The 22,575-nt window shown below is 32.5% G+C and overlaps 1 protein-coding gene across 2 annotated transcripts in view; it reads right to left on the bottom strand.

Annotated features, from left to right (window-relative positions):
* The window catches only part of LOC126830817 (ATP-dependent (S)-NAD(P)H-hydrate dehydratase), a 215,258-nt gene that overhangs the window by 38,442 nt on the left and 154,241 nt on the right, over positions 1 to 22,575 (bottom strand). For both annotated transcript variants that reach the window (XM_050561231.2, XM_050561229.2), the window contains exon 10: positions 10,233 to 10,412. In XM_050561231.2, coding sequence (XP_050417188.1) covers positions 10,250 to 10,412 — 163 coding nt within the window. In that variant the 3' untranslated portion in view covers positions 10,233 to 10,249. The remainder of the gene's footprint in view (positions 1 to 10,232; positions 10,413 to 22,575) is intronic.

Below are 22,575 nucleotides of genomic sequence, written 5' to 3'. Positions count from 1 at the left end.
TGCCTTGCCAATATCCAACACCTGCAAGAACTAACGAATATTGACCACAGTTTGAACCGTCAATAAATGACACTCGGTCACGTCCATTAGTACATCATATTAGTTTTATTAGTACAATTATTAGTACAGCCTGTCAAACAGAGTACCAGAAATCTTTATTGCAATATGGCCCCAACAAAAGAATATGTATATAATAGAAATATATAATTGAAAGTATAAGTATATAAATCATATATTTATGATGGTATATTATTAATAGAATTTCAATACAATCATAAGATAAGATTTAATTAACTCCATTTTTTTTAGGAGAGATTAGAAATGTGTGCAGATGGACATATTAATAATAACAGTAATAAAATGTCCTCTTTTCGGCTTACCATTCACATTTGTTATTAAAAAATAGCAAAACATCAAAGAAAATGGAAAATTCATTGATAATAAGTGCAGATGGACATCATATGAACAATGTTCTACGAGAAAGCAGATTTTCATTTCACAGCTTTTTTTTGTCCCTGATTATCAACTATCAACGATAAATGAGGATGAGCCTTTGACTCTTTGTGTATCACAGTCGATAAAAATATATCATGGATAAAGAGGAACACGTAAAAGAGTCTGCAGCTATTGTTAACGATACTGTTACAATCACTGACAAAACAGGGAGGAAAAACAAACAGCACGCAGCATATGTCTAATTTGTTGATATTCTTTTTCCCAGCCTACATTGAAACAGGAGTTGAAACTGACGGAAAAATAAACAAACAAAAAGTCCAACTACTGAGAAAGTTGTTCCCTCAGAGATGTCTTACAAGCCTACTCAAATCCTAGGAGGATATTTAGGAAGCTAACAGAGGGCAAAATGTGTTTGCAATATACCATATCTGTGAACTTAGTTATACATAGACAATCTCTGTTATATTTTGTATCAGTATTCGACAAAAAGGAAATATTACATGGCACACAAAAATCTGACCTGTTTTTGTTTAACTGATCAAGAAAACTGTTTTATCTTCTCATAAAAATCTTTGACGGGTTTTCATGAAAAGGTCCATTTAGTGCCAGTTTGCTATTAAGAAGGGTTTATTCCTTTTTTCAACAAGCCGATAACCTTGTAAAGATCGAGGAAAATAGTTGTGTTCCTGACAAATATTAACATAAAAATTTACGAAAAAGTGAGGTGGCATAAAATGCCTCACGCTTTAAAATGGTTGTCTGCATGTATGCAGTGACTTAAAATAATCTAGCAGAATGGTATTAATAATAATAAATTGTCTTATATAGCGCTACATTATGTCCAATGGTTATTTCTAAGCACTGTTCAGCCACATTGTGGAAAGTATCTATAGAGTATATTTATGATCACACCTCTAGTACACCTTATTAAATAGATACAAAACATACATAGTAAGGTGAAAATCATATTTATATTCAATAACTTTTTGTTGCAGCCATACAGGCGCAGTGAACACAAAAATATAATTTTTTTTGGCAACCACTGAACCAATTTGTTTCATTTAAATTTCAAAATTTATAAGTAATTGAATGTAAACTGATTTTATAAAAGTAAACAAATTAAATGACACTATTGTGTCTGTTATATAAAAACAGTTTATTTAATTATTTAAGATTATCTGCCTTCACAGTATATTATAAACTGTAATTCAATGCTCAAATACAGCATATGATACCATAATGATATCTATAATAAATGATTTGCAATAGTTTTATTGTAGAATCGTGCCATTCAACCCTTCAATCAATAACCCTGTTGGTGGAATCAGATACAAGTGCCAGTTAAGACAATATTTTTGGGTAATTTGAATATGAGAGCAGAATATAAATTTGATGATTGGCAGTAAAAAAGCCATTTATTGGAAATTGTGAAATTCTATACTCAAAATTTCTGTAAGTGAAAAAATACAAGTGGAGAAAAAAGGTTGTTTTGAATACATCTGTCATCTATGCCAGAAATGGATTTCTTCTAATAATTTCTGAAACAGCAAGAAACTATTTTGCTTATTTTTATGTATTTGAATTTCACATCCAAACTATCACTGTTATGATACAACTCATTTATTTCAGAAGCTTGAGGTGGGATGGGTGGCTTTGATGGCTGAGAGTATGATGCACACTGCAGATCATGTGTACCGTTATGTATGCAAGGCATCATGGGTTCTTGACAAGGAGTAGAGTTACCTGCTTAACCTCAAGGTTCTCCAGTTTCCAGTGCTAAGGACCCATGCATGCAAGTGAATTTTTAAAATAAAGTCTCCATATGAATGTCCCAAAACGAAACCCCATCTCTCTCCCATTTGCACTTTTATTTTATATAATTGAGTACACAAGCACAAAGAGATAATGTTTTTTTAAAAATGGAATAAAACATCTATCCCCACAAGCATGACATAATCAGGTTTTACTTTTACCTTATATAACATAGCCAAAGATAAAGTTTATGTCACTTCTGCATACCTAATTGGTTGTGATGTGGGTCGAAATCCCTGCAACTAATTATACATTAAATATGATTCTGTATATTTTCAGTTCGGTCGTAAACAATAATTGGATCTTCGGATCAAAAATGTCTTTCTTAATATATGATTATTCCATATATGTACCTGATTGAGGCAGACGTCCAGGAAGATAATAACAGGCGTCAAAAGGTTAGAAAGAAAATCTGTCACGATTTAGGATTATAACACGAACAAAATAAAAGCACAAAAGGAGTAAGATTGCCATCTTGAGATTTCAACCACTTAAAATATTTTCTTAGTAAGACATGCAATAGGATCATTTAAGATCATAAACATCGTCTGGAAAATACCCAAACTCCTTAGCAACATTTACAGAAATATGCTACATTCTCTGAATCGCTACAAAATAGGCATCCATAAATTCCCAAAAGATGAGAAAAGTACGTCTTTTTTCAATTTGAATATACTTTTCCGAGTTAGTTAATGGCATAATCTGTGATCTTTATGGCCATTTCCAACCACTTTTCCTCATTCTAAACCCTTGTCAGACATTTCTTAAGTGAGTTATTTGAAGAATGATAGTAAATTTAGGTCTTGTTCAAAATAAATGAGATTTATATTTGTTAATTTATCATCGTCAGACATTTCTTACTACATGCAAAGTAGGGGTTTTAACTTTTCATGTAAGCCATTATGTTTAATGTGTCTCTTAACTTAACTGTATAAATGCCATTTGAAAATCAACCTAGAGAATAAACAAACCATGCTTTGTAATTTTTCTTATAATCTAAATGTTATATTTTATTTCTTTACATTCATTCTGTTTATTTTTATTTTGCTATGGCTTCTGAGACCTATGCCCAAACTATTGGTCAGTCAAGTAAGATGCCCGTTTTGCTTTGCCTGTATGGAAAAAATGATTCCACTTTTCTAAACCAGCCAATACCATTTCTTTAAAACCTCTGATACCACTTCTATTAAACAGCTGATATCACTTCTATAAAACAGCTGATATCACTTCTATAAAACACCTGATACCACTTCTATAAAACACCTGATACCACTTCTATAAAACACCTTATCCTACTTCTATTAAAAATCTGATCCCACTCTCTCTCCCTAAAACAACTGATATAACTTGTATAAAACACCTGATATCACTTGTATAAAACACCTGATACCAGTTCTATAAAACAACTGATACCACTTCTATAAAACTTCTGATACTACTTGTCTAAAAGAACTGATGATGCTTTTCCCTAACCCCTGATCCCACCTCTCTAAAACACATGATTCCATTTATCACGTCTTGGGCAAGTTCACATAACCATCGCTTTATTAGTACAGTATTTTATTGGAAGTAAATTATATATTAATGACTTTAATAATCTTTAATCTACTTTATGTTAATTAGAATTACAGATTGATTTATGAGACTCTTATACTAAGGAGCATTATATCGGAATCCCTTACAACACCTTTATAATCTCTTAACAAGTTGAAGGCTAGAACAAGGGGTTATTCGACCCTATTAGATTTATTGCTCGTCTCTACATAAAAGCTCATAAAATTTACAACTGAGCACTGCAGACAGGTTTTATGAGCCCCTTAGTCTTCCTAGAAGGAGGGAGAATAATTTACAATCCCCTCTAGACCCCTAGATTGTTTACATCTCACTAGGGTTTAAGAGAGATCCTTTGTTTCTTGATAAAGAAATTAGAGGATTAGAAAAATAAGATCAAAGGTTAAACTAACAATATTATTTCATCCCAAACGATGATCCCTGTAACAAAAGAAGTGTGCACCAATTTTAAGTCAATCACTCCTTAAGGATTTTAGTGGATTAGCTGTATTTACAATTTTGGCTGAATATTTATTTATAACAACATAAATTTGTCATATTTCACGAAATAATTTACCAACCTGAAAGTTTGTGATATGGTATTAATGCATCAATTTATAACCATAAATTGTACAATTTTAACGTTTTGTGTGTTCCCTATAAATAATTATAGCCTGGTACTGATAATCATTAAGCTGTTGCAATCATTAAACTTTGTTGTCTGAAAGCAATGGTGAGGCAAATATAACAGTTTAAAAACTCCAAATTTCTGGCTTCAGTTATGTTAGGGCATGCGTGTTTCATCACTTTTTGTGGAAATTTAACCTTTGACCAAAGCTGTCAGAACAGTTAAGCCAGTTTTACTAATAGTCTGTGGAGAAAACTACTACTCTCTTGGCTTAAAAACATCAGTAGTTTAAAACTGGCTCATGTATGGGCATCTGAACAGCATATTATATACAATATAGAAAGTATTGACAAACTGAACTCCAATTATACTGATATATTAACTCAAATCAGATCTTTTTTGCTACTTCATTCAAATCATCAAAGATATGTATATTCAGTGCATACATTAAATTAATTATTTATTTCATCAAAGAAATTTTTTCAATAATGACACTTTACTTTTTACAAATAAAACATATCAATTTGTAGCGTAATCATTTGAATAGGATAGATGTCATCCATTTTAATTTTTTGTATAAAAGAACAAGGACAATATTAAGGGGTATCCTCAAATAAAATTTTATTTGGAAAGTGAAAAGAAAATACTTGGTTTTAATCGCCTGTGGCAATGAAAACCTAAGGTTACTCCACCAAAAGATTAAATAAAAGAGGGTAGATTTTGTTTTTATAGAACTTGACGAGGACTAAAGTTGATAAATTCACAAATAACACTTAAAACTACTCAATGAAACATTGAATCAAGCCATTTTCTTTATTTACTGCTTAAACTCTTCAGCGTAATTTGTGGTCAAAGGAATCCATTGAAAGCAAAAGTTTCTTTCATAATTTTTGAAGCGTTTCGCTAAGAGCCAAAATGGCAGCTATGGGGGAAATGATCAAATCGTTTCCTGTGCTGAAATAAGTTTGGGTATTTGCTGTGTAAATCTGCTTAAAATGGACCCTCATTTCTGATCATTACTGCTATAAAAAGTGTTAACAGATCTTTAGAATTACGCTAATGGTCGCTGATGGCAAGATCACATTATTCTTACCCCAAACAATAGCTCATACCAGCAGTTTAATTAACAGTCCGTTTTCAACATGGCAGCTCTGCTAATGAAAGGATTCTGTTAGCCATTGTTAAGTGTCTAATTAGATCATCATGTTTCTATGTATATATGATTAACGGAAATTTGATATAAAATTCACTAACTGACAGATTCACTGATCTGTGACGCCAACGTTTTATAAACTTGGAGATGAGGACCATATCAAAGCATATTGATTCTTAATATCAATGCTTATTGATTTTGATTTGAGTGGCTCACTTTTTTATTTTAATCCGCGCAGCATGCATCAGAATTTTTCCTGTACTTTTCTCACACTCGAAGGCAATCTTCACAGTGGAACACATATTCTGAATATCAAGTACCCGTATGCCAATAGATAAATCACAAAAACATCAAAATTAAACCATGGGATATTGAGTTGGTTTTTTTAAGCAAAATTAAAACATGACACATTATAGGATTTCAGTTGTATTTGATTTGAACTATAAGCAATGTTTATAGGATATATAGCACTTAATTACAGTAAACAGTAAGCAGCTTTCAACTGGACAAAATGTTGTATTAGCTTCCAAGATGCTGAGTGATACCCTGGGTTTTTATTTTGTTGGGTATTGTATTACTCGCTAACTTGATAAATATTTTATTATATATGATAAAAAATGATATAACAAATTTATAGAATGCCTGCACTTCAGTAAAGAGAAATGAAATGAAATGAAATGAAATGGGGTTTAACGTCCTACTGTTCTGCTCCTATACTGGGCTAATGAAGACGGGCTTACGCCATACAGTGTGCTATGAGAGAAATTTTGCCCGGGCAGCGGCACTATCGCCTACTCTTATATCGAATTCCAACTGCCAAGGGATCTTTTACGTGCATTCCAATGTATACACGGGACCTCAGTTTTTCGTTTCATCCGAATGACTAGACAGCTTTCCTTGTTTCAGTAAAGAGAGAGAGAGAAATGTGGTCCACTCGACACAAACTAGGTCATATTGTGACTAATATATGGTTCAATTTTATTTCAATGATTCGTTTGCGGGTAGGTGTCTTTAACAGTGGGAGGAAACCTGAGGAGCAGGGAGAAAACCCATGAGGTTGGACAGCCGACCCTACTCCTTGTCACGTACAACCGGGGAATCGAAACCAGGCCAGTTGACTCGATGACAGACTTTATGATACAAAGCACATGTGGCGCTAACCATTAGGCCATCCACCCCTCCCCCCTTCAGAAAAGAATACTGCTCTGCTGTCTATCTTTCCAAGGCTTTATTTGGTTTGGGAAGAGAGACATATTTAAGTGAAAATGCAAATGCAAGTCATTTGTCTATTTGGCCATATCCATCCAGGTTCAATACAGAATCTTGGCCAAAAACAATTTCCTAAAAATCCCAACACAAAGTTTAATACTCCCAGAGAAAAGAAAATGATGCTAACAAAAGTTATCATGTGTGCACATAAGTTAATTGGGGGTGTCTGTTCCTTCATCAAAGACGAAGAAAAACTAACAATAAAAAGGTTATAGATAGGTTCATATTCCTTTAATAAAACAGTCTGTGAAAATGTTATTGGAGAGGATAGGATAGAGAAGAAAGCTTGTTAAGCTAAATAGGCATCTCCCTTCTCTTCCAAGCTTTAACCCTTTTGACCTCGCATGTTGAATTTAGTTAAGAGGCAGACGACTTGACAAGTTTTTTTCACATATAAACACGAATCTAATAGAATTCAGCACAATATCTCTTAGACGTAGGGATGAAGCTTAAACAAATATGGCTGAGTCCCGAGATGTTGTTAAGAATTCGTAAGAAGTGACCTGTGGGTATTTGTCATGCAGTACCAGCAAGACAAACGCACTTGTAACAAAGCAGACGTGACTCTTCAATACTGAAGTTAGCATTTGTCACCTGTTAATTGCCCTCTACAGATATTAGCAAACATGGCGATCGGGTGTAAAATTACGACTATATGTGAAATAACACATGCCCACTCCAATCTTTTTACTTACATGTCAATATACAAAGTATACTAATTGATTTGTTTTCATTGCTAGTCATTTCAGATAATGTATTGGATATTCGGACCAGTTTGTTAATTTGATTGGCTAGTGGGAGTAATTGGAGTCACCTTTCATGCCAAAAAAGTCAACTTTATGTGAAGTGTGTTGGTTTTATTGTAATGAATTCTTTGCACAATGACCAATCAACATTTGAGCATGTGGCACCTACTATCAAATTTCACGCTTACAATGATCGAAATAACTGCTCAAATATGGCCATTTTAATCTTTTCTTCATTTCTGTATTATTTTTTGCCAATGTGTGATATTGTATCATTAAATGAATTAATTCTCACGATGTCATTACATCTGACAAATGGTCATTGAAACAATCCAAAATAATGTTTGCGGAGAGAAATAGGGGTTAAGATAGGTATTTCAAATAAAGTGTTGTAAATAATGTGGGAAGAAAACCTTATGTACGCTCATCTAATTAAAATAGCACCTGTATTAATGGTATAAAACTAACAAGCTACATAGTCAACATAGTCACACAATAATACCACATGTTAATAATGTTCAATCAATTTCTTCTACCAATTAATAAGAAAACAAATATTAGTTTTTTATTTCCACAAACCTCGTTTCATTAATTAAATGAGGTGGTCACTCTATGATATTAAAATCTTAATGGTCAGTCGCGACATGTCTTCATTATTTATTGAAAATATGACAAAAACATATCCGCTGTTAAAAGCAATTTTTTATATTTCTCAATAGATTTACTGATCACCGTCAAGTTTAATTAATAAATCTAACGAGTCCAGGGACAACAGTAACGCCCCCCTGACACATTCATCGCCGAAGAACAATAACAGAAATCTATCGAAAATATTACAAAGCCATAATGTTAGATATGGATTATTGCTGATGCATTCTGAATCAATTAATATTTTAGGAAACATCATTTCCTTGTTCAGTGAACAATGACCATAAAAATGTCTTCTTGATTAGTTTTATATGTAAATACGATTTTGATTCAGTTAATGTCAATTAGAGTCTATTTCTAATTTTTCACACTTTTTAATGTCTGTGACATCCAAGATTAGCAGATGTAGTTTTTATCCAGTGTTTGCTTAAAATAGCAAAAGTGTTATTAATTTACAAATGTAGATTGCCAGGCAATGAACATATGCCCGCCAGCAAGTTTGTTTCCAAGTAGTTTTGACTCATAAAAATTTCAAAACATCAGACTTTAGTTAAAGCCACTAAGATGCCAAACAGTTTTGTAAAAAGGAGAACAACTTTGGGAATTATTTTAAATGAAAAGACAACCAATATAAATTTAAGAAAGATATGTTAATAATTGTTGCCCACAAAGTTCTAACAAAATTTTGTAAATGATTAATAACAAAATTTGTCTGACTAACATAGACTCACTGCTACTTTAAATCATTTTTAAATAAAAGAAGCATCTTATTTTTATCGACCGGACTAATTCTACTGCAATTCTGCATATTAAAGGATTTAGTATTGATGCATGATATTATTACTCCAAATGTATAGAATTAATCTCCGTGAATAGATCCAATTTTCTCTTAGGATAAATCTGATAAAAGGGGCAGATAATTCAATTGTATTGTATGATGATTATTATTAGCGAGAGTATAAGATAATGGATATGATATATTGTTTCTGCTTTTCACTTATAAACCACTTATAAACAATACTCGCTATCAATCGCCATTAAACAATGGTTTATTTTTGTTCTATTTGAATGAAACAGCGATTAGGGAATAGTATTTAGTGCGCTCTTAACTACATGACATATCTCGAGGAATTTATCGTATTATTTGCGTATTGATACATTCTGTACTTGGTGACTACTCACTAATTTATCATAATGTCACTGATTATATTTATATATTTATATAATAACACTATTATTGCTAGACATTTTATGATTTTTATTGTTTATTATGCATGTCCTTTGAACGTTTGTCACGCGTGTCGAGACTGCCGATCGCATAAAAATATGTAAATACATTTCAGCTCACAAATTATTACCACACCATACAGTACCTACAGACAATATCACTGCTACAAATTTTATTTAATTGGAAAGTAAATTATCTGTTGCTTTATTCTTATGCAAATATTAATAAATTTTTGTTTGATTTGCTTTGATCATTAGTAAGTAGAAAAAATTAAAAATGTTATGACAATATGTTCTGAACATATGTTTGATTTTAGTATCACCTAGGCTGCAGTCAGGTGGATCGCGCCCCATATCACACTGCTGATTAAATAAAATATGTAAATACCGGTACACTTCAGCTCACAAATTGTTGCCACACAGTACCAACAGACTTCAGGTGGTTTCCCCTTGCCCATATCACAAATGTTTTGGATCAATGTTCAATCTCAATGTTATTTCTTCTTGGAGAATGTATATCCAATTGAACTGTCTACTGTATTATTGTGTTGTTTGTTCTGTTTGTGTTTTAATATGCAGTTTTCCTGAATTGTCTATTACATTTTGTAAATATTGACATCTCATCAGTACATAAGACAAATCATACTAAATACATTCAGTTACTTTTTGTCTTATTTTTTTCTATACATGGATGATATTGACATCTACACAAGATAAATGAATAAAAGTAATGTAAACTCACCTTCATCAAACAAAAAACTATTGGTACAGAAATTGAAAAGCTTCACTAATTTTATTGATCATGTCCGTGGTGGTCATCGAACGTTGATATTCTTTAAAGGCAAGGTTGTTGCAATGTCTTGTGAGCAGACAGGCAGCGTAAGCAGCTCCAATAGTGGGTCCATATATCTCAAACGCCTCACTGAAAAAAACAAGAAGAATAATCATTATTCAGTCAGCCCCAACTCTTCGAAATTACAAGAAAAGAATAAAATATATCACTGCAAGGCAAAAAGTAAGAAACGCAGGAAAAAAACATAGGAGTGATCGATTTGTTCTTGCAGGTATTAAGACAGTGTTTAAAGTTTATGAAGCGTGTACGAATTTTCCTAATGACTTGATTTTAAGAAAGAAATAAAATAGAAGTGTGATCTGCCTTGAACATTGAATGTTGTAATAAGTCTAAAATAGGAAAACTTGTTTTCTATAAATTGTTGAAACACTTCAACCGAACATTCATACCAACATCATAGGGATTTGTTAATGAATAAACGCATTTGTATCGATGCATTTCAATAACATTTCAGTTCTCCTTAATTCAAACCACAATGAAAAAGAATGCAATAAAGCCAGACAGCGTAAATTTTCTCTAAAAGTTTTTTGTATCAATTCAAATACACCATGGAAATGTGGGGGTTATGTTGTTTTCTGTAATGAAAAGATGGGAGGAAAAAAAAAGAGCTTGATAGGATATTCAAAACCCCTGAAATGGAAGACTGGGTCCACATTGCCTGGCCCAAAATATAATTTCCTTGTAAAGAAAAGGGCTTTGCTGAATTTTTTGGGGGTTTTAAGCAGAATTAATGAAGAATTACTCATGTGTTACTGCCCATTAGATGTCTGATATTGTTTATCGTATAATTGATCTAATGCACTGGAATCATTCAGTGCTTTTACAAAGTCCTGCAGAGAATTTTTAAAGCATACTGGGTGGAATAAAATATCCTTTATGACTCTAAATTGACAAATTTATGCACTTGTTTGTTTAATGTAACTTCCAATAAAAACTGTTCGTTGTTAATATATTGAGGTTTAAATGAATTATCGAATGTGGCTGCTATTATTGGTTAAAACATGTTAATACACAGCGGAAATTATCGCTTCAGGTGATGTTACAACTTCAATGGACAAATCAATGAAATTTACAGACCACGCAAACTCAGCAACAGCAAAAAATAATATTTGGTTTTAGAGTTATTAATTGCTAAAAAGTCATTATTTTATCAATTAGACACATGTTTATTTATAAATTCTGAGATTTTAAATATGAAGAACAAACTTTGCTCCAAGGCTGGAAAAATAACTGTGTACAAAATACCACCATATTTACTTCATTAATGTCAACCTAAAACGAGATTTGTTTTCTGTTTCAAAATTCAGATTATCCAGTAAGAAGTTTTGCTTGAAAGGACTGTCATACCAGATTTATTGATAATTCTGTCAATCACAGCATGTCATATATGATTGACTAACACTACCATCAATATCCATTACAATTAAATTTTTCCCTCTATCTTATTCCGGAAAAGGTAATTTCATGGATGAAAATTTTGACATTTAGTTGATAAGTTTAATATAAAGAATCTTTAACCAATTTACAACATACTGCCACACACGGAATACAAATCAATCCAATGGATAGATGCAATTGTTTTGGAATATAGCGCTGAACCGCAAAAGCAATGAAAAAATTTCTGATATGTAATGATCCAGAAGAAGTTGCTAACATCTGCTGGGAACGGAATTCTCCTAAAATGATAGAAAATTTTAAGCACAAGAATTCTCTTACAATAGTATAGAATTTGCCACACGATGATGGAAACCACATAAGTAGGGTGTTGTGACATTGAGTCATTGAGGATGTTTTATTGCAGTTAAACTAGACGTACTCTATCATTTTACTAAATGGACCCACTACAGAATTAAAAGAATAAAACAAACCACTCCAATGTCACATTTTATTGCCGATCATCATGCAAGTTTTGTCCTAGGTGATAGTGATCATTAGCCCCAGTTGCTAAGTTTAATTGCCGAGCTATAAACAACAGGCTAACAAGAAATAGAAGGCATTCCCATTTAACAGCCATTTTACGACCAAAATACATATCATAAAGTAATTCAGATGTTCATAATTTAACAAACAGCCCCATTATAAATACTAGATATCTCTTTTTTTCACTGTTGGAAGTCTGAAGACAAAGGATTTTAGGATTTGAAATTTAATACCAAACGGTCATAGTAAAAGTTAATGATCAGAAAGCCTACTTATGACCATTCTTTAGACTGTAAAGGTATTATTAGTATGAATGACTAATCCAAGGGGAGGTCATTCTACATGAACCTTAACAGTTCTTAAGGGTCTATATGGGTAAACACTTAATTACATGAAACATATGCCAAGGTTTTATTTGGCACACTTTATATATTGATCTATTAGATCAGATTTGACTTCTGTCGATAATCTGCCCGCAAGAAGCCATAAAATGAAATCAAAACTGTTTTTTTCTTACGTCCTTCTAAATAAAAGACAGGGATCAATAGAAGAAGCTGTGTTGTTTAGAATAATAACATTGTTAATCAATATATCAATACAGTTCCTGCAATTATGGATTTGCGACCCTCAGAATAAATGAAATCATATCAAAATCCTGATGGAGAAAGCAAAGTAAATCACAATCATCAAAAGGTTCGGTCAATGGCGTCAGAACAATAGATGTCCCAAGGAATCAACAATTTCTGACACGAGATCTACCTTAATAATATTTATTCTTCTGCTCATATTATTTACATTTACAGCAATTTTACAACTTTTACAAATAATGCTACAAGCCAAAAAAACGCAACTATTCTTCATGTATTTCTGCTTTTTTAAACAGATATTTATTTTACATCAAAAACATTTTTTCACCTTATAACATTAAGGAACTGTGTAGAAGATACACACTATTGTGACAGTAGTCTGCTAATTATTATTTGAATGTAAATCAAGATGAGGATAGGATGAGCATCAATGCAATAATGAGCAACAATCAATGTAAAAGTGATTGTCAGACAATGAGCCACAATCAATATAAAAGGTACTTTTGCTGTTTGAAATCAAAGACAAGATGGAAAAGCCCTGTAAAAGTCAAATATCATATTCCACATATTTAAAGTTAAGAATCAACACCATTCTATGAAATATCAGGCCTCTTTTAAGAGATAATGGATATTGGTGTGGCTTTATATAAGGTTTATATAATGGAATTTTATCTGTAAAGACTTGGCCCAATATCTACAATTCCTTATCAGACTATTCTTATAGATACTGGTAATTCTAACAGTTTAGAAGTGACCAATATAGCTCCAAATATTACATTATAACTTGACTTCACCAGTGATAATTGGTGCCAATTAAGTCTGCATCAAATATCCCAGACACGGATAAGGCTATAAGAATTATTTCAAGGGAGTTATTCATTATGATGTCTGCTCAAAGCTATAACTGGCTTGAAGCAACAGTCTGATGGTACTAAAAAGCCCCAACTAAGAAGTGACGGCTGCATACAAACTTCTAATAAAGTCAGCCAAAGGGCAAAACCACTTGAAAGTCGAATCGGGATTTGGCGCGAAATCAGCAGCATTAGTCACACTTGTTGGATCATTAGTTATATGTGAAATGATGGAGAAAAGGAAAATACTAAAATACCTTCAGGCAAGGTATATGTGAAATAGATTATGATATTTAAAGGGAAACTGCAAAGCCTTCATTGACAAAGTTACTTTTTCAATACAGTTCTTACAATTGATTCTACAACCTTTCTAACAGTTACAAACTCTGGGTTACATCTACTTGTATAGAACACATACATCAATATAGAAATGGTAATTAACATTCACTCAACATTACTTGGGTCATTTTGGGACTAACATGGTATATTCTTATTTTAACAATTCGTTTGTGGGCACAGGAATTTTAGAAGTGGGAGGAAACCAGAGTACCTGAAGGAAACCCAAGAGGAGGTGACCACGAAATCAAAACCTAGTTGACTTGGTAAAAAGATTTGTCAAGGTTTGAGCTCAACACCAACAAACAATTACCAACTTAAAAAACAAATTCATCTTCAATTGCTACAAAATATCCTCTTTCACAAAAGTATTTAAAGATAAGCATATAAATCTTGGTGTTTTTAAAATGATAAACGAGATTGAAAATGGCAGTAATCTGTTACTTTTTCTACGAATGATTCACTTCTCCTATCATTCTTCCTCGGCTAAGTTATAATCCTTTGGTTAAGTAGCCATGGTAATCCAGGGTAAGAGTTCAATTCAGGCAATTTATGAAAAAGGAAAAGCTCAATAGAAGCCTACCACAGGAAGTTAATGCGCACGCTTGATGAGCTCTGAAGGAATCTATCGGTTTGAGCAGATGGTTACGGTAGTCGTTAAAAAAACATGTTTTCTATTCTCCATTATAGTCTTTGATGGGATGCAGGAATAATGGTTTAAAAAACAGACACTTGTCGTCTGCTGAAAAATGGGGTTTAAGAATTAAGTCATCAGTGATAGTATGATTAATATGGTCCATGACTGTCGTTAAAATGGTAAAATCTAAGCAATAACCAGTTAACTAGAGGTGTCAATCCTTGACGAGGATGTGCTTACATGCTTTAGGCATTATTATTATATCATCCCCAAGGATCTGAATTTAAAGTCTACTTCAGTATTTGTCAAAGTTGATTTATATAGTAAACTTTAGCCCTAAGACGTTAATACTTGAATTGATTGGGCCATAGATCGGATAGAAACTGCTGAGGGCTGCCACTGAATGCAAACAAAAGCCGCTAGTCGATAATCAGCAGATATGGACTTAAAGCTTTGATCGAATAATGACAAGATTTGCCTTAATAAAGTTACTCATCGTTTATAAAATCTGATTAGTCAGACAACTTGCTGGTCAATTTCATCTTCTCGGGGGGCTATATTTGTTTGTAGACAAACTGACTACATCTTGGTACATATTGAGAAGAAAGGATGTAAATAAATGAGAGGGATAGAGGGACAAATGTGTCTGCTGATCAAGGAGCTGTAAAAACCAATTCCATTGACTTTATTACTTTGGTTAGATCATAAATGGTGAAACATAATCATAAAAGTCAAGCAAGCCAAACTCATAGAAATTCAAAAACTTGCTCACGTATGACATTAATGCTGTGTTCATGTAATCTATATTTCTTTGAATCACGAATCTTGGAATAATCCTTCATATCTATTTGAATATAAACAAAACTATGAAAACTAATCATGCAATTTCCAGATAACAACCAATAACTCAATCTGAAAATTATTTCAATGATATGTTCAATTTTTGTTGTTAAAGCTTTTTCCCCATTTCATGAATTATTCCTAAAGTGTGTCTGACACCATGGATGTGAATGGGGCAAGTCACACAGACTAATTATGGATACTCAAAGCCACATAGGTGCATGAATAATAAGATCAATTATCAAGAATAACAGAATTCTAACTTCCTGCTAAGTTGGTTATGGATTTAAAACATTATCCTTGCGTGACCTTTCAAATAATGAACAATGATAAAAGGGAACAATTGTGTAGAAATGGTTGATAAATGAGTTACGCTGGTTTGTTACAATAGTCTTATGACCCGCGATCTATAGACCATAATCGTCAAGGTGATAGGATTTCCCTAGTCTCATTAATTATCTCCCTTTTTCTACGTCTCGCCTTTTACCTGCCTGTCACTTGAAATGTTCTTAAAGAATTCAAAGCATAAAAATGTGATTGTGGTTTTGTTTTCTGCTTCGAGGTTTTCAACAAAAGAAACAAGTTAGTTGTCAGGCAATTCTAAGGACAAAATTAATGACACAATGTCGTCAAATACTCAAGTAATATCGAGACATTTTTTCCGTGCTATTACCCATTATAGCAAAATAAAGTATACCGAAACCTATAAAGATTGATTTATGTTTAAATGTACTTTATTATATCGTGTTAGGTATTCTTTTTGACTACAACCTCCATTGTTTATGTATTAAATTAATGATGTGTGTTTAGCCAATTAGTCAGAACACCTTTTTTGTTTATTGCCATTATCGTCAGATCTCCTGAGATTTAAAGATATAGTCCATTGACATCCTTATTATAGACCAATCAATTAAAGCACATATTCAAATTAACAGGAAAAAACGTATATGTTACTCAAAACAATAAATTTGTGCAGAAGACAACCATTACAGCTAACAGATCACTTACAGTTATGTCATTAGGATTCCATCTATTATATTTTATTGTCAGCTTATCCATCTTTATCAGTCTATAATTATTTTTATTTTTTTGGTGCATAATGAATATGAGAGAGAGAGAGAGAGAGAGAGAGAGAGAGAGATTGTGTTTAATGTCCACTCAATATGAGACTAACATATGATATAGTAAAATTTTATTTCAATAAATTGCTTGTGCATAGGGCTCTTTCAGGGTGGGAGGAAACAAGGTTGAGCAGGCAGACCTATTTCTTTGTCACACAAATTCCTCGGATAGACATGCATTAGATTACTCGACTACCCAACTAGGTTTAAAGGTTGCAAAATATGATTAAAAGATCTCTAAAAAGATAAACTGAGTGGATATATGTTTGAATCATGCAAGATTTTAACTGCTCAACACACCTGAATTTTAATTCAACCTCTTCATGGATTTGTTGGCAATAAATAATTAATAAAGCATAATCTATCAAATTTCTTCATCTTGTCTATCTGAATTACTCCTTAATGTTCTAGATTACAATAAAATCTGAAATCTTATCTTTGTAATCACATCCAAAACAATTGAGAACAATGAAAATGCATTTCATCAGAGAGATTTAAAAAGTTAATGATTTTGTTTTTACATTTGTTCTGAAATCATAGTATTTTTTAGCATAGCATATTCGTTCTCTCTGTGGAATAATAGCAAACCTGGAAATAAGGCACCTGTCACAGACACTGCCAGGCACAAATTATGGCTTTGCCACAGACAATCTCTGTGGTGTCTGTCATTGACACAGACTTTTTTAATGATATTTATAACGTGTCAGACGTCATCCTTAAAAATGTCAGGTACTAGTTCATTAGCGCCTGCCATTTATTCAGGTAGAGACAGATAGAGAGAGAGAAATGGTGTTTAACATTCACTCAACACAAACTAGGTCATTTCGGGACTAACATATGGTTCAATTTTTTGCAATAAATCGCCATTCAGCCCCCCTCCCACCCCCTATTTAGTTACAAATAAGATCATTATTTCTAGGCTTAAGCAACCAAAGATGACTATTCATTTACTTTAAATAAACATTTTATTGCATATTTTGTACTTAACTGTATCAGAAATGAATATGCCAACTGATATTTGATTTATATTATAAGGCGGGCATTGATCACCCTTGATTACATCAAGATGTATATGATGATGAAGAAAATCTATTTTCAGATATATAAGGTGGGCATTGATAACACTTGATTACCTAAGATGAATATGATCATAAAGATCTATAATGATACAAACAATATTCATCAATAAATATTATTATGTAGATTCTACTCCTGAATCGAACATAACAATAAAAAATTTGTTTTATTGGTTAATAGAATGTCTGACATTTAGACCAAAGTTCTGATTACCATAGAATACACATTTCCATGCAGACAAGGAATATTCATGAATGTTGATTTTTTTTCTTTAAAAATATGAACGGACAGCTAAATCAATAAGATGTCGGAATTAATCGAACAGCCATCAAACACACATCATCCTAAACAGGTAATTCACAGGTAAATCCATTAACGAGAAAATAATATTGATGAACTTTTACGCAAATTTACCTTGTGAAAAGATTATGGACAGATAAACTGCAGAGGGACAATAGAATATGGCGTGATTCCGGCTCTCAAAATGATTAAGGGTAGGACAGCGACATATCTAAAGAGGAAGATCGGGTATAAAGTATCAGCTTTGTAATGATTCCATCATTAATCACGAGGCAAACAATCTATTGACTATAAACACTTGCATTCTACTAACTACTGTGGTCAGTTTAATGGTCTGAGGAACAAGTTGGCGAAAACATAAAAGAGGGTGATTTATCACAGCAGACAGGTTGAAGTGGGGTCTCTCTCACCTGTCGTGACCACAGCTTTACACCTGATACTCTGACTGGAAACCTGCCTGGCTATTCAAGACTTAACACCTATGAGATCAATCACTGGACAATCAGACAATGATCAGCATCCATGTTCACCTCTCTTCCCATTAATCAACATTGATTTTGAACTCTATTTTTTTTTCCGACCCTTTTATTGACTTTCTGCACATCTATTGTGATTTCTATTGGGTTTTGATCCCATTCGTTTTCACCCATATAATTCACAGCTATTGTTCTGTAACCCAATCTATTGTATGTCCATCTTCACTGTGGTTTATTATAACGTAGCAAAAGGTCAGCTTTCAACTCCTGAACCCTTCTCTCTACTTTCGCTTTATCAATAAAATACATGGAATTAAATGATATGATGGATTATCTAGAAATCAAATAAATGGCTCTTCTTTTCTCTTAGGGCATCAATTTCTGGGTTCATTTCCTTTGATCTTAACAGAGTAAATTTGAATAAATAGATTGTCTGCTTTTTAACTTTGATCACCGTTTTTTATAACAATAAAATGTTTTTATTCAAATCACTTGGTTTCTTTTATTTATGTATGATTTTCTAAGTGAAATGAAATCAATATCAAGGATGTTTAAGTGCCTTAAGACAAGTTATTGAATGGCAGAGTTCTTGTATATAAATCTATAATCCATCTATTATTTCACGGAATAGAGATTACCTTTCTATCAACACAATGTGAAAACAAATGAAAGATTAGTTTAGACCAAATATGTGTTCTTGTTCAATTAAACTTTTTAGTATGAGTATTAATTCTGTTATTATAATAGAAATATATAGTAATTTTAATCTTAATGGTTTACCAGTGCTATGAGATAGTTTTGATTAAGAATGTTCTGCTACTATTTATTTCACATGCACTATGGCATCTCAACGAAGCGGCATCAAAATTAAATTCCTTCTTAACTTTAACCTACAAATCCCTGGAGAAAAAGTACAATTTTAAATAATCTCTCAATGGAAATACCTTGTTCCCCATTATGCTCTGCTGCTGAGAATCTGACCTTTATTTATTAGCTTTCGAAACCATAAATAATATTAACTACCTTCTAACATAATTACCCAGAATTAATCATCAAATATTTTACTTACTAATTATCTACGTGTATATATATATATATATATATACTTTCAAAATATTCCCATGTTGGTCTGTCTCGTCTTTCAACTGAACTAATGTATGGCTTAATAAATTTGAAACACAGGACGCCATGTTGAATAAAAGATGTGGGTTTGTAAATTTTCTCCCATGCTGAGATAATTATCATATATCACTTTTTACATACATCAATTTCAACTAATGAAAATAAGTAACATATTTTATAAACATGTCATCCATTGCTAAGTTAGTATCCTGGCAATACAATTCTATAATAAAGCTAAATTGCAAGACTATGCCATGGAACTGAAAAGACACCCCTAAGGATAAGGGAATAAGACCAGGGAACTGCAGGAGCAGCTCTCTGGCTCCCCCAAAGGTATGCGTGCCCTCGAACATGTTCGCTTGGAAAATCTGTATGTAATTCGATCTGTATGCTAGAAATTCCAAATAGCTACCCTGAATTCCCCCCCCCCCCCTTTCCCCCACAACAAATTCATAAGGTACGTGAATTCCTTGAAATGGTATCTAAAGAACAGAATCTGTATCTTCTGACAGAAACAAGCATCTTTTGGCAGTTTAATCCCATTAGTACAGCTAATATCTCTATATATTAATCTCAGCTCTCTTAAATTAATGGAATCAATAACAAGAACCAGTTGTTAATTTGATAACCAAATGTCATGTTCAATTTATTCTTTTTATCTTAAATGCCACTTATACTTAATTAGTTTAAACAGGACAGAAAATATATATTTCATCAAGTAAAAAAACATGAAAGCATTATTATATATCTTTCAACAAAAATGACAAAATATTTAATTTATTTACAATCCTTTGCATTTAGGTCATGGATGTAAATGTCATTGATAAACAAAATTCGCAGAACAGCTTGGCTGTTTTTCCTTTCTACAAATGTTAATAATATTGTCAAGTTGATAAAGAGAAAAGCAGAATGTTAAAGATACATTTCCGGGTACAAATTGGGTGATTTGATGATATATTTGGACTAAAAACATATTCAAACTAATTAATTTATCATAATTTTATTTCAAATCCTACTCAAAACATTGCAATTGTCAGGGAATAGGCGGCTATAAAATATTGATCAAAAGAGGTCACGTTTGTGTGCGAAGTCGGAGGAGAATTCATTGCATACACAAGACGATTTATTACAAATATCGAAGCCTAATTAAATTCTCGGATTATCCACTGCTTGCGTCTTTTTCCGTGATTTTTATCTCAGAAAGTGTTGTACGTCTAACTCTTCATAAAGTTTATCAACATGTACATCAAGCGTTCAATCTCCGCGTGCAACCTTGACGTCACGCGTGCAGACACTCCTAATCATCGGGTCGTCGATTAGGGAAACCTGTACATTTTTGCCCTGTATTCGCTCTATGAGTGTTTTTCAGGGAATCCAGTATTTTTCTAGTAAGATTGGATATTTCTACTTTCCATATATACCAAAATTGCCATACTTTTGTTGGAAATAACCACCCGATAAATACTTTTCTGGGAACGTAGCTTTAAGCATCAAATTATTATTATTTTATACCATTTTAGATTATAGAGCAATGCTACATGTCAGACTACATCATTCATTATGGTTTAATCTTAGCGATTTTTCAAATCCATTGGTCACTTAAAGCCCCCATCGAATAATCTTCTGATGAATTTATGAGTTGATTTTGTCTGTGAAGATTTTCCAAATTAAACCCTAGCCAGTTCTTGAGAATTCATTTTCAAATTACCTCATGTCTTCATGGCGATACTTGTATGAAAGAAACAGGCAATGATCAGGTCGTGAAGCATGAGTGTTATTCCGCAGTCGATCACAGCAAACAATAAAAGCGATCCAATGTCTCAATAATTCACGGCTCTAATGAATAAAACACTGTCCAAAAACGCTGATACCATTTGATATATTGAAACAGAATCTCATGAACCATGGGTCTTCTCAAAATGTTTGGACGTAAAAGTTCTGATATTGAACACTTTTCACCGGTGAAACACATATTACAGCGGAAATTGGCTCACTTTATTAACAACTGTCGCAATATCAGACGAACTCATGGCATTGATGGCATTCGACATTGCATTGCATGAACAGTTGGTCTCTACGGAAGAAATTAAACCAAAGTCAGGAATAGTGACCCTCGTCAACGATATCTTGACAAGATCTTATTGTTATCAAATATCACAGTAATTAAATCAATAAAGTTGATTTAGAAAATACCCGATTTGAAAATTGACTTGAGATGGATTACCTCCCCTTGGGAATAGCTTGATGAACGTCATTTAGTTCTGCACAGATTAAAAGGGAAAACCCCTTAATCCTGCTCATTAATAGCACATTATAAATATTATGATAAATGATAATGTAACAGGTTACAGTAGTTTAATGTCTATGTAAATGGTTTTAGTAATCCATACATGTTTAATCTACAGAACTGTGATATTTTGATATAATCTAAATATCCATGTTAAAATATCTTTCAATCAAAACTCAGTATGAAATAAATTTAACTGTCATAATCAATTTAATGATTTCCTTTGACAGAGAATTTAATGTCTAATTAATCTTCCTAGAACACCTGATAGCACTTCTAATTTGTGGCGTTCACTTAAGTCATAAGTTTTTGTATTTTAGTATGAAACAAAAATTGTAGAAAAGCATAGGTGCCAATATCTCATATATATATCTTGAACATCTGATGTCACTTCTCATTTGCGATGTTTACATAATAAGTAAAGAGATTTCTTTTTACTTTGTAATGAAACGATAGATGTAGAAAAACGTATAACATAGGTGCCGATATCTGATATATAGAAAAGGATCTTGCTGATTTCAGTTATCACATACATTGAATTGTCTCTAAATCTCATTAATAGGTGATTTTGACAGGACTAATAAATTCCATAATTTCATGCTACACACACTTCAAAGTAAGATGTAGCAAAGCTAATAATGTAATAAAGAAATTTACAGATGTTTTATATATTGGTCT

Source organism: Patella vulgata, chromosome 8, assembly GCF_932274485.2.
Source record: "Patella vulgata chromosome 8, xgPatVulg1.2, whole genome shotgun sequence".
Taxonomy (NCBI): Eukaryota; Metazoa; Mollusca; class Gastropoda; family Patellidae; genus Patella; species Patella vulgata.
This window is presented reverse-complemented; position numbering and strand designations above follow the sequence as displayed.